Source organism: Montipora capricornis, chromosome 3, assembly GCF_036669925.1.
Source record: "Montipora capricornis isolate CH-2021 chromosome 3, ASM3666992v2, whole genome shotgun sequence".
Taxonomy (NCBI): domain Eukaryota; kingdom Metazoa; phylum Cnidaria; class Anthozoa; order Scleractinia; family Acroporidae; genus Montipora; species Montipora capricornis.
Window position 1 is genome coordinate 47970689 of NC_090885.1, and position 12500 is coordinate 47983188.

Here is a 12500-nt window from a genome sequence, read left to right on the forward strand (position 1 = left end):
CCTTTGCGGCAGATGGGCCGAGTTTGTTGAAGGAAAACCGAAATTGTCAACCTGGGATTCATTTGCAAATTGGCTAGAGAAAGAGGCAAAAATTAGTGAGTCCAAACAGCGGTGGATGCCAGAGAAGAGAGAGTGGAAGCGTTCAGATACATCTAAAGTTGATAGGCGTAAGCCAGCTGACAAATCCCAACCTGGGCTGTTTGCAGGAGCCACGGGAGAATATTTACGCGCCAGCTGTGGAACAAAGTGCCCAATTCACCAGTCCACTAATCACACTTTGCAAGAGTGCAAACGTTTTCAGGGAATGTTGACTAGCGAGAAGGAGAAAGTTGTCGAGGAACACAAACTATGCTTATGTTGTCTATTACCCGGTCATCGTCTGCGTAAATGTCGTAGTAAGAATAGATGCAAAGTTGAAAACTGTGACATGCGTCATCATACCCTTGTACATGAAGTCGACTTGAGATTTATTGAACGGGCAAAAGCGAAACGTGAGTTAGAACAAGTGCCAGAAGTTGAGAGAAACCCAGCTCCTGTCTCCCTGGAAGGTAGAGACTCATCACCACGTCAGGCTGTGGAGCCTCTTGAGGAGTATCAACAATCAGCGTACACAGGTTGTGAGACTGGTGGTCTTGCTTTGGTTGAAGTACTTCCCATAGTTGTCTTTGGAGAAACAGGAAAACAGCAGGTGATGGAATTGCGTGACTCAGGCTGTAACACAACGCTTATCGATGAAAGCTTAGCGCTCTCACTTGGGCTTCAAGGCAAAGAGGTAGATCTCGAAATTCAAGGAGTAAATGCGCAGAAGGTGTTTGCTTCCCAGCACATCAAGAGATGCCATGTCGCACGAGTCGGAAAAGAGGAAGTCAAGTACTCCTTGCGAGATGTGAAGACAATTCCTAGCCTGAATGGTCCGGATCAGAAGTTGAAGTGGTCAACAATCAAGCATGAGTATCAACATCTGAAGAACTTAGACTTGCGTGACACTGACACGGGTCCAGTGCAACTCATAATTGGAACTAACAACTCTGACTTGATTCTACCAAGACAAATTCTGAAACCCTCAGGTAAACCGGAACTTGACAGGGTACCTTATGCTGTTGAGACCCCACTTGGATGGGCGGTGACTAATTGGTTACCTGGTGAGCGAAGAGTAGCATCTCCATACAATGGGTTCAAAGTGTATGAAAGAAGTTCAGTTGAAAATGAGGAGCTGAAGCAGCTGGTCATGTCTCAGTCAGAGATAGAAACCTTGGGCGTGGTCAAGCCAGCTGATCCAACCCGTTCGATTGAGGACAAGCGAGCATTGTCACTGATGGAAAAGACAACCTTTAAGAGTGTCAATGAAGATGCGTATGTGTCAGGTCTACTGTGGAGAGATGAGGAACCATCTCTGCCCAACAATTACGGAATGGCAAAGAGGAGGCTACAATCCCTAGAGAAGAAGTTTGAGAGCTGTCCCGAGATCAGAGAGAGATATGCAAAGTCAATCCAGGATGACGTTGACAAGGGCTATGTGAAGAAACTGAGTGAAGGGGAAGTACGGTGCGATAGTAAAGTGACTTGGTACTTACCACACAGATTTGTCATTAACCCCAAAAAACCTGATCGCCTCAGAAGAGTCTACGATGCATCAGCAAAACTCATGGGACAAAGTTTGAACGATAAGATCTACACAGGACCAGATATTCTGTCCTCTCTGTTTGGAGTTTTCCTCAGGTTTTGCGAAGGAAGAATTGCAATGGCCGCTGATGTGAAAGAAATGTACCATATGCTTCGTCTCCCTGATCGTGATAAGCCAGCATTGAGCTTCTTATGGGGAGACTCTCTGATAGAAGAACCAAGCGTGTACCAGTTCGAGAGAACAGTGTTTGGAGAAGTGTCTGCGCCATCCAGAGCGAACTACACTATGAGGCGAAATGCTGATGAGAATGGGGAAGATTTACCTTTGGGTGTGAAAGCCGTCTACCAGCACTTTTACATGGATGATGGTCTACCGTCAACAGATTCTTGCGAGGAAGCTATTGAAATGAGGAAGCAGATGACAGAGTTGCTGCGTCGTGGAGGTTTCCGCCTACACAAGTGGCTGACAAATGACCCAGACGTCTTAGCAACTATCCCGGAGCAGGATAGATCTCCACGTTTCCTAGAACTGAGTGAAGACAAGTTACCAACAGACAGAACTTTGGGCGTCATTTGGGATGCCCAAGAAGATATGCTCCAGTTTACCGGACTGAAGGATGATCCTGGTACGACGAAGAGGAAGATCTTGAGTCAAGCATTCTCTGTTTGGGATCCGCGAGGACTTCTCCTCCCATTCTCAATCAGAAGTAAAATCATCCTGCAGAATCTAAATCGTATGAACTACGGATGGGATGACGAGTTGAAAGAAGCTGATCTTCGAGAGTGGCGTGAATGGCGCAAGGAAGCAGAAAAGCTTGATGAAGTGAGAATTCCGAGAGCTCTTATCCAAGAACAGAAACCTGTACGAGAGACTGCACTTCATGTGTTTTGCGACGCTAGCCAGAATGCTTATGGCGCGTGTGCCTACTTAAGACGAGCATTTATAGATGGCACAGTAGAGTGTAGTCTTATAGCGGGAAAAGGCCGTGTTGCTCCATTAAAGTCACAGTCTATCTGCCGATTGGAGCTCATGGGAGCTTTAGGTGCTGTGAGGTTAACTCAAACATTGGTAGAAGAAATGGTTACAAAGATAGAGAAGATAACTTTCTGGAGTGACTCTACCACAGTCCTACATTGGATCCGCCAAACGAGCTCCACTTACAAAGCATTCGTCGGTAACCGGGTGTCTGAGATTCACACAATCATGAGCAGTCTGGAGGCCACACTAGGGGCGGGCGCTGTGAGTTGGAGATATGTGCCGACAGAGGCTAACCCTGCAGATGACATCACCCGGGGACTAAGTCCTACGGAACTTGGTGCGGGCTTTCGCTATATTAGTGGACCCAAGTTCCTTTATGAATCAGCAGAGCTCTGGCCAGAAAATAAAGTCAAAGCGCCCTGCGAGAACGATGACATCAAAGAAAAGAAGAAGGAAAGATGGGCTGGAGCATCTCAGGAAAACAAGGTCCTGTTAGGGTGGAAGAAGTATTCGTCACTGACCAAACTAAGAAGAGTTACAGCTTATGTGATGCGATTTGCAAACAATGTAAGAGCTAAGAAGGAAGTACGTCTACTGGGAGCACTTACGTCGAACGAATTGAGAGCTGCTCAGAATCATCTTGTGAAGAGGGCGCAAGTTGAATCATTCGGCGAGGAGATACAGTGTCTGAAGATAGGTGAGGAGATCCACAAGAAGAGTAGAATTAAATCTCTTGACCCAAGGTTGGAAGATGGGTTCTTGGTTGTCGGTGGAAGGCTGCAGAGAGCACAATGCCTACCTTACAGAACACGACATCCCAAAATAATTGACTCGCGCCATGAACTTGCACAGCTGATCGTCGAAGAAATGCATCGTATCTACTACCACCCGCCAACTGAGCACCTGCATAATCAAATTCGGCAGGAGTATTGGATCATCCATGGTCGCCAGGTAGTGCGAAACACGAAATTCAAGTGCAACTACTGTTATCGCCAGACGGTAAAGCCTCAAGAGCAGCAAATGGCAAGTCTACCAGAGTGCCGACTTGAGCTAGGAATGGTGTTCAGGAATACTGGAGTTGACTTTTTTGGACCTATCTTACTTAAGGAAAGACGCAGTGAAGTTAAAGTATACGGGTGCTTGTTCACTTGCATGAGTACTAGAGCGTGCCACCTTGAACTTGTGGATGATCTTTCAACAGATCATTTCATCATGGCATTGAAAAGGTTCATTGCGCGACGTGGACGACCGCAGAGCATCCACAGCGATAATGGAACGAACTTTGTTGGTGCAAATAATGAGTTGCGGAAATGCATCAAACAATTGGATGAAGAGAGGATACAAAACTTCTGTGCTCCTAAGGAAATCGAGTGGAAATTTCAGCCGCCAAGTGCTCCGCACTTTGGAGGTGCATGGGAGAGGCTAGTACAATGCACCAAGAAGACGCTGAAGGCAATTCTTGCGGATAGGGCTGTTTCCAAAGAAGTGTCGAGAACCGCACTAGTCCAAGCAGAAGGAATACTAAACAGTCGACCGATTACTCATGTGTCCAATGATGCAGGGGACATTGAAGCGTTAACCCGAAACCATTTCTTGTTGTTGCGGGCAAATCCGAGTTATGAAGATGCTGAAGTTAGTGACAGAGAGATTAACTCGACAAAGATGTGGCGACAGTCCCAAGCGCTAGCTAATTTCTTCAGGAGACGTTTTACCAAAGAGTACCTTTCTAGCCTGACAGAGAGGAAGAAGTGGAAAGAGAAGAAACAGAACCTCAAAGAAGGAGATGTTGTCCTAGTTGCTGAGCCAAATCAGCCGCGAGGTGTATGGCCGTTGGGCAGAATCGTGTCTACTCATCCTGGGCAGGATGGGTTAGTTCGAGCTGTTACAGTACGAACTCAGTTCGGAGAGTATAAAAGGCCAATCACAAAACTTTGCTTAGTACAGGAGGCGGAAGAGTAGAACTTAAAATCGTCTCGACAAACATTATGTCTCGACTAGGGGCGGGGATGTGCCTCCTGCTTCCTGAACTTTCATCTCCGGTCGCGTTGCTATGATACCAATGACGTCAGTCTGTTGCTAGGGACCTCGTCCGCACGTGTAAAAGTGATGAGTTGAGTTTTTGTAAAAAGTGTGCGAGAGAAAGCGATGTTGTTGAAGGTTCTGAATGTAAAATCGGAGAATAAAGTTGTACAAAAACGAACCAGCAGAGTTTTATCGTCGCCCAGCAGCGACAACTAGTTTGCCAGAATTGAGAAACCTATTAATTTTTTTCAGTAAAAATTGAAATGGCAATTTAAAAACTTGAACTATCTTGAGTTTCGAAGGAAATGATTCCTTGGTTGTCGTGTGTTCGCCAGAGTTGTTCGAAAATATCCCTACTGTTTGTTTTGGTGTTGTGGTTTTGCGGTTACTAGTCAAGCGTGACTGACTCCCGAATACGTTTGAATTTTTAACGCATGCTCAACACGAAATGTTGAGCCGGCTGGCAGAGTCTACTTTCCTCTTCCCGACTTATCTAGGAAGATCGAAAGAGACTCTGCTCGCAGGGTATAGCTTCTTTGGCCACTACGCACATTTCCCTACAATAAAAAGAGTTAACTCATCACATATAGTCCATATTCGTATTAATCAGTATTGGCCTGGAACTACAATAGCTTGCAATGGATATTTAACAATTATTCCACTCGCGCTTGTTGGATATGAGATGATAGATAGCCAACGAGGCGCGTAGATGAGATGATAGATAGCCAACGAGGCGCGTAGCGCCGAGTTGGCTATAATCATCTCATATCCAACAAGCGCGAGTGGAGTAATTGTTTTATTAAAAACGACCCCCAAAATACAGAAAACTAGACTACAATAAAAATAGAAAGGCCCAAAAAATCACGCATATGCTTGCCGTGTTTGTAGATCATGGTATAATGGCTCATAACCCATGATGGCTTAGCCAATCAAAACTCTCGAATTGCATTATCCAATGATCCAGTTTTTAATAAATTTATATATGTTCCTGAATGTTAAACGCCGGGGAACCCCGCGGCTAACCAATCACCTCACCGATTGCTCTGTTTCCAGCAGGGTTGTCGTGATGGTGCAGTGGTTAGCACACCCGACTAGTAACCAGGGGGACGCGGGTTCGATTCCCACTCACGGCAATATGTTTTCCATTCAATGGTTCTGCTAGTAGTTCGCTGTCGCTATTTGTACACTCAAATTACTTATATATATATATATATATTCATTTTTCACAAGCATCCAACAAATTGTTTAAAAAAACTCTCTCGGTAACCTTATACTTGAACACAAGAGAAAAGACAAGTTTTCAACAGCAAAAACAGGAAACAGAGGTAGATGTCTTAATCTACAGGCATTTCTGGTCACAGGGACATTCAGGGGCACCCAACGAATCTGTTCCTCACATTATCTGTTCCCCAGAGGAATCTTGCTGGCTGGCAAAAATACAGGTGTTTCGATGAGCTGGCTGGGAACTGATTTTGTTATTGATAGAGGTTTTGCCTGGGAATTACTGACTTTTTCTAGCATTTGAACCCGGGCTGGCTGTAGAAACTCTGAAGACTGCAGACGACTAAAATAAAATTAAAAAAAAAAAAAAAAAAAAAAGAACCCCTTCCCTCTCCCAGAGAGTAGTCACAAACAAACTGCGGCTAGTCAGAATGATTGCGCTTGCGAGAAAAGCCTGTTTTGTCCCGGTTTTGTCGCTTTTGTTCGGTCGTTTCGGATCGGATTTGAAAGCGCGCGGAATTCCTGGCTGGGAAATAAATTTGATCAGCTGGCTGGGAAACCAACCAATTTTATCTAGCTGGCTGGGAAATTTCTTGTGTGTCTTGCTGGGAAAAGGGAACAGATAATGTTTTCCCAGCAACACTGAAAAACACCTGAAAATGCCTTAATAACATTTATTTTCATTAACTGGGGTATAATAATACATTTTACAACAAATTGGTCGTTGGGTGCCCCTGGACATTGCGGGCTGGATGATATGTCTATTCAGTTGATAGATAAAGTGTCTAATACTAGTGATCTTTTAGGAAAGGAAGGCCAGTGGGCTTATAGACTTCAAACCATCCGACCATTGGGTCTTAACGAGAATGACTTTTGCTATAGCCAGAATCGTCGCAAGGGCCGGATTCGGTAGCCATTTTTTGCAGCTTATTATATCATGTACGAACACATGTTCTCATTATTTCGCGCACGGGTGATTTGTTACCCCACTTTTGTATTATTATCACGTAAGAACGCTTGAGGGTGTAACGGTCATTCACCCTGATGAAGGTAGCTGTTTGTCACCGAAATATAGGTGTTGTTGTTTAAAACTTGTCTTTTCTCTTGTGTTCAAGTATATATATATATATATATATTCAGTTGTATATAGTGTACGTAAGGAAAAGCGACGAAGAGACAAACTCTTGACTGTTCTGGACGAAGTTTAATACGACGTTTCGGCCGTTCGGCCTTCTTCAGGTTAAAAGTTAAAAACTAAAAAACTATTTACAATGAGTGCAAATCACAAAAACAGCAGCTTATATATACAGAGCAGAAATATTGAAATTAAGGAAACGAAACAAAACAAAGGTCAAATCTACAAGGTGACATGGATTTGACAATCAAAGACAAATAAAGAACTATAACAAAGGTCTAAGCTCCAAGGTGACATAGATTTAACAATCAAAAACAAATAAAGAACTATAGGTGACATATCGATAAAAATGCATCATATTGGGAAAATGTCAACTCACAACTACTCAATTGTAGTAATTAATGCGGTGTTTCGATCTAGATTCCCGCATTAGGTCTTTTGAAAATTCTTTACATCTTGAACAATTGTTACTCACTAGGGAGGCCTATTGGACTGCGCAATTATTTACCCTTAATCCTCATGGTCTTAATAAAAATATTGTCCAGTATGGCCCGAGCAATCTCGGTTAGCAAGTTGTTTATTATATAGCACTCTGTTTCTGATAGTAAAATGTACTTCCGGTGCAATCAATCTTTTTATCTTTTTATCTTTTAGCTTTTTATCTTTTTAGCTTTTTATCTTTTTAGCTTTTCAATCTTGTTATATTTCAATAATTTTAGCTTTTTCTGGTAGTTTCACTGGAATGGCAATATTCACAGTTTTTTTTTCGCTGTTTTGGTTGCAAATTATGAATTAGCCGGCTTTGCTCCAAAACAAAAATACACGGCTTGGACGGTTTCCACGGAAATGGTCCGTACTGCATAATCCCGACCGAGAAAGAACCAATCAGAGCGCTGGGATTTGCCCAAGACTGGCTTTGCCATATAATAAGGACTATTAATTTGAGTTATTGTGGCGAGTGAGTGACAACACAATTTGTAATTTACCGGGCGGGGTCTGGATGCTTTATAACGTTTCCGTTCTTTGTTTGGATTACCTATCACGTTGCACTCTTTTGTTGGTCTTAATTGTTGCGTTGTAATTCGAAGAGAATGAATAGATAAGTCGAGGGAATAAAAATGAATGGCAAATATGGCAATGTTTAGAGGTTTGTGATGCCAGTTGCTTTAATGCTAGAGACGCTTTTACTTCCTAAATTTCCGCTTTGTTTCATCGTTTCCTTTTGCGTCAATCTCCCCTAATTTTCCAGTCCTCTTGGTAACACAAGAACATTGAAGAAAAATTGAACTACTTTAGGACACTGAACAAGCATATTCCATCGGAGGGCAGAGTCATGTATTTTCGCCAGGCATATGTTCTCAGCCATGGACGTACTGGGTTTATACGTTTTCACGTCTGTCATAACAGACAACTGAAAGTAAAGAGACGGAAAATACACTGCAAAGTTCTTTTGGGATACTATTCCATCTAATTTTAGGTGAAACATGACACAGTTCTCTTCACACTCGTAACTCATGGAGATGGATAACATAACTGTGCCTAGTCATGCGAGCTGTCGCGCTACCACTACTTGCACTGGCATCTGGGACACTGGAAGAAGTATGAGTGGCAGTTAGCAATCACGTGTTTGTACTTATCGGTAAGCCGCTTGCTAGACAGGCCCATAGCTTGCTTTGGTTCTGAAGTCTTTTATTGATTTCAGCCAATGCTGATGTGAGGGATTTGCTTGTTTCTCTCTGCTGTTCAGAGCCAGCATTTTTCTCTGTTGGTCGACATGTTTGTACTGTCAGCTTCCCTGTATTTCTTGTTGTTGTCGTCGCTTCTCGCTTCAACAGCAATGGGCGAATTCTTTTTCTTTTTCTTCCACTTCGAAATCTGTTATTCAGAGATTTGCTTTCCTACAATTAAACAATATACAAGATTATTATTCAACACATTGCAACAATATCCAAACAGGGTCATAGCGCGCTCAATATTCGTCGTGCGTACTCTACAGATATCCTGCGATATACGTAATTTTGTGTGTCGCGGAGGAAAATGGTAAATTTCCAGCATTTTTTCCAATAAACGAACCAAATTGTGCTTTGTCATCAATGTGTTGCATAATAAAACAATTATGCTGCTCAATCTTGCGGAATATCTTCTGATTTTAGCCGACTCGGCCTACGGCCTCGTCGGTTAAGTATCATGCAGGCGATATTCCGCGCGATTTCGCAGGATAATTGTTAAATATTGTATGCTAGTGACATTTATATTTTGCTTTAAATTCATGTAGCAATAATTCATCTCCAGGCACGCACTTCTCTCTTTAGGGTCTTTCCAGGCTTTGCTAGATTTCTTCTCATCCGTGACTTCCGTGCTTGATTTTTACTTTCTTGTATCACTAGGCGAGTGTATAACTCAGCTCTGTAATCTGAAGAGTAAAATCAAAAGCCAAGCAATCAGTTACTGTTGACATGACAACTTTTGAGTGATCCTTCTTGATCAACTATAATGTGATACAACGCTGTCATTTCATTGTACGTTATTGGCCCAAAGTAAGACCGAGTTTCTGCAAGTAAGTCGGTGCTGAGTTGTGTTAAATAGAATGTCATTCTTTTTGTTTCGATCACACTTATCACAACAGTGACGTTAATGTTGTCGGTCAAACAGATCCACACATGGGCAGCTAGAATTATGCATAGCTTGCCGGATAACCTGATTAGCACGGAAATAATGCAAAAGGCATACTGGTCACCCTTAAGTAACTTTTACGATCGGAAAGTGTCAGTTCAGATGTACTCAGTTTACTTCAACCTATTGTAGAGCCGAAACCAATGTGTGACTTATTCTGCAAAAAGACTATATACCATAGCGTAAGAAAATCCTATAACTTCATTGCACCCAGGTTTACCGTGACTGTATTGGCAGGAGCTCTGTCAGATATTGGGACTCCTCTTTGTGGAATACACTGCCAAAGTCATACCAGACTTTACCGAAACTAAAACTCCTTAAAGAAAAATTGAAGAGAGGTACAGAACTACTACAAAGAGTCTTGTTTATTCATCAATAAGGAGCTGAAACTGATTTTTTAATAGCGGATCGGAGCTCCGCGTACCAAACGCGCGCGCAGAGCACCCTGGGTAAGAAAATATGGTAACCCATCTGTGCGAGAAAATTTGGTTTTGGTGACCAACCAATGGCATCGTACGACCGTACGTACGTTCACCCCTCCATGTATGCCAATTTGACAAGTATCACGTGATCATATTGCGGGCTCAACTTTAGAGCTCATCGAGGGGGCTATACTCCAGCTAGTTTACAACGTAATAATAATAATAATAATAATAATAGCCAGCCAGAAATGGATAGTATCACAAAACGTTGAAATAGTTAAGAACTTTTATAGCTATAAGAGAAAGAACTGAAAAGAACGTTGAAAGGAATAATCTAACTGAACATTTATATTTGTAAATTATATAGCATAGCCTAGGACTAGTCTCGTTATGCTATTGATCATGTAAAACCGCGATATCAAAAAGTGTCAATAATAATAATAATAATAATAATAATAATAATAATTAATATAGTGCATATGATGCTAAAGTTCTAAGGCGCTGCAAATCAAGTTTACAAGATCCAATAAAAGAGAAAGCAACTAAAATATTATCCTCAAAAGAAAACTGAAAATCAGGTCCAACATCACAGAGGAAATGAAGCTAATAAAAAGACTCGCGAAACAAGTAAGTCTTAAGTTCATGCTTAAAGTGCACCTAACCCCAAAATATTATTTTTGCTAAAATGAATCTTTGCACCTGTTCGAAACGCATTGCGGCCATTTTTTCATTTTTCTAACAAATCCTGGCATTTTATAGGCTTCGAAAGTTGTGAAAATCCAAGCATCTTTTGTTCACGACTGAGTCAGAAGGGGAGTGGGTCTATATTCCTGATTTGACGTCACAATCTACTTTGCATGCATTTTAACAAAGAGTTAATGCAATGTAAATCAGTTTGTGACGTCAAATCAGGAATAGACCCACTCCCCTTCTGACTCGGTCGTGAACAAAAGATGCTTGGATTTTCGCAACTTTCGAAGCCTATAAAATGCCAGGATTTGTTAGAAAAATGAAAAAATGGCCGCAATGCGTTTCGAGCAGTTGCAAAGATTCATTTTAGCGAAAAAATATTTTGGGGTTAGGTGCACTTTAAAAGAACAAAGGTCAGTTGCAAGTCTCAAATGATGAGACAGGCTATTCCAAAGTGTTGGTGAACAGACGATAAATGATCTGTCGCCATACTTAGTATTGGACCGAGGAAGCTTCAGGAAACCCCTACATGAAGACCGTAGTGGACGCGGCGGTGCATATCTATCCAGTAGTTCAGTTATATACATTGGCGCAAGCCCATTAAGCGCCTTAAATGTCAATAATAGGATTTTAAAAATAATGCCCTGTCTAACAGGGAGCCAATGAAGCTGGATCAAGAAAGGAGTTGCATGGTCATTTTTCTGTTTGCATAGAATTAAACGGGCAGCACAGTTCAGAACAACTTGAAGTTTTGCAATGAGATATTTAGGAAGTCCGTACAGCAGTGCATTCCCATTATCCAACCTACAGGTGACAAACGCATGGACCAAAATCTTGGTATTCTCCACGCTGAGACACTTTCGTATCGCGGATATCAAAAAAGGATACTTTACATATGCTAGACACTTGACGTTCAAATTTCATATAAAGAATCAAAAACCACACCGACATTTCTAACCGAAACGGAGGAGCTGATCTGATCACCACAAATAATTAGCGACGATAGTTGGGGCTTGGGGTAGAATTGTGATGCTATCAGTAGTAGTGCAGTCTTGTCACAATTCAGCTTTAACCTGTTAGAAGACATCCAATCACTGACATCTTTGACACATGGTTATAACCTTGAAGGAGTAACCAGTTCAGGAGTATTGGAGTCAAATGAAAAATAAATTTGAGAATTGTAGGAATAGAAATGGAACATCATTCCATGTTTCCGAACGATGCCCCCTAATGGGGCAGTATACAGAAGGTATAAAAGCGGCCCGAGTACTGAGCCTTAAGGAACACCGTGCATCACGCTGCAAGAAGAAGAATCCCCGCCTCTGATAGTAGGGAGCTTAAGCAACGACAACGGCGACGGCAACGAGAACGTCATCTCAAAATATAAATTTGCGTTATTTCAATCGCTTCGGGATTATTTCAACGTGTTTAATATGACAAGGGTGTGGTAATTCCTCAAAGATGACACCAGTCGGAACGGCACTCCATTTTATGAGAGAAAATGAAAATTTATCCTCAAGTGCTTACGTTCTTTATAAAACCAAGAACTTGGCTATTTCACGTTGTTGTTTTGCTGACGACGGCAACGAAATGGACAAAAGTGAAAAACGCACGTTCAGGGCGTGCAAAGCTATTGTTTTTACCCACTAAATATGCAAATTTGTGACGTTCTCGTTGCCGTCGCCGTTGTCGTTGCTTAAGCTCCCTAGTAACATACTGGCAACGTCCAGTAAGG

General features: G+C 42.1%; 2 protein-coding genes across 3 annotated transcripts in view; one reads left to right on the forward strand and one right to left on the reverse strand.

Moving 5' to 3' along the window:
• LOC138041844 (uncharacterized) overlaps nt 1–4561 on the forward strand; it is a 4597-nt gene extending 36 nt beyond the window's left edge. Inside the window, exon 1 of the mRNA XM_068887515.1 lies at nt 1–4561. This exon is cut by the window's left edge and continues 36 nt beyond it. Coding sequence (XP_068743616.1) covers nt 116–4561 — 4446 coding nt within the window. The 5' untranslated portion in view covers nt 1–115.
• A 2470-nt stretch (nt 4562–7031) lies between these two features.
• Nucleotides 7032–12500, reverse strand: part of LOC138041423 (uncharacterized) — a 20449-nt gene continuing 14980 nt past the window's right edge. Inside the window, exons 3-4 of one of the 2 annotated variants that reach the window (XM_068887183.1) lie at nt 9281–9393; nt 7032–8878 (exon numbers count right to left, since the gene is read on the reverse strand). In XM_068887183.1, the coding sequence (XP_068743284.1) occupies nt 8600–8878; nt 9281–9393 (392 nt within the window). In that variant the 3' untranslated portion in view covers nt 7032–8599. The remainder of the gene's footprint in view (nt 8879–9280; nt 9394–12500) is intronic. The other variant, XM_068887182.1, reaches the window with a different exon arrangement.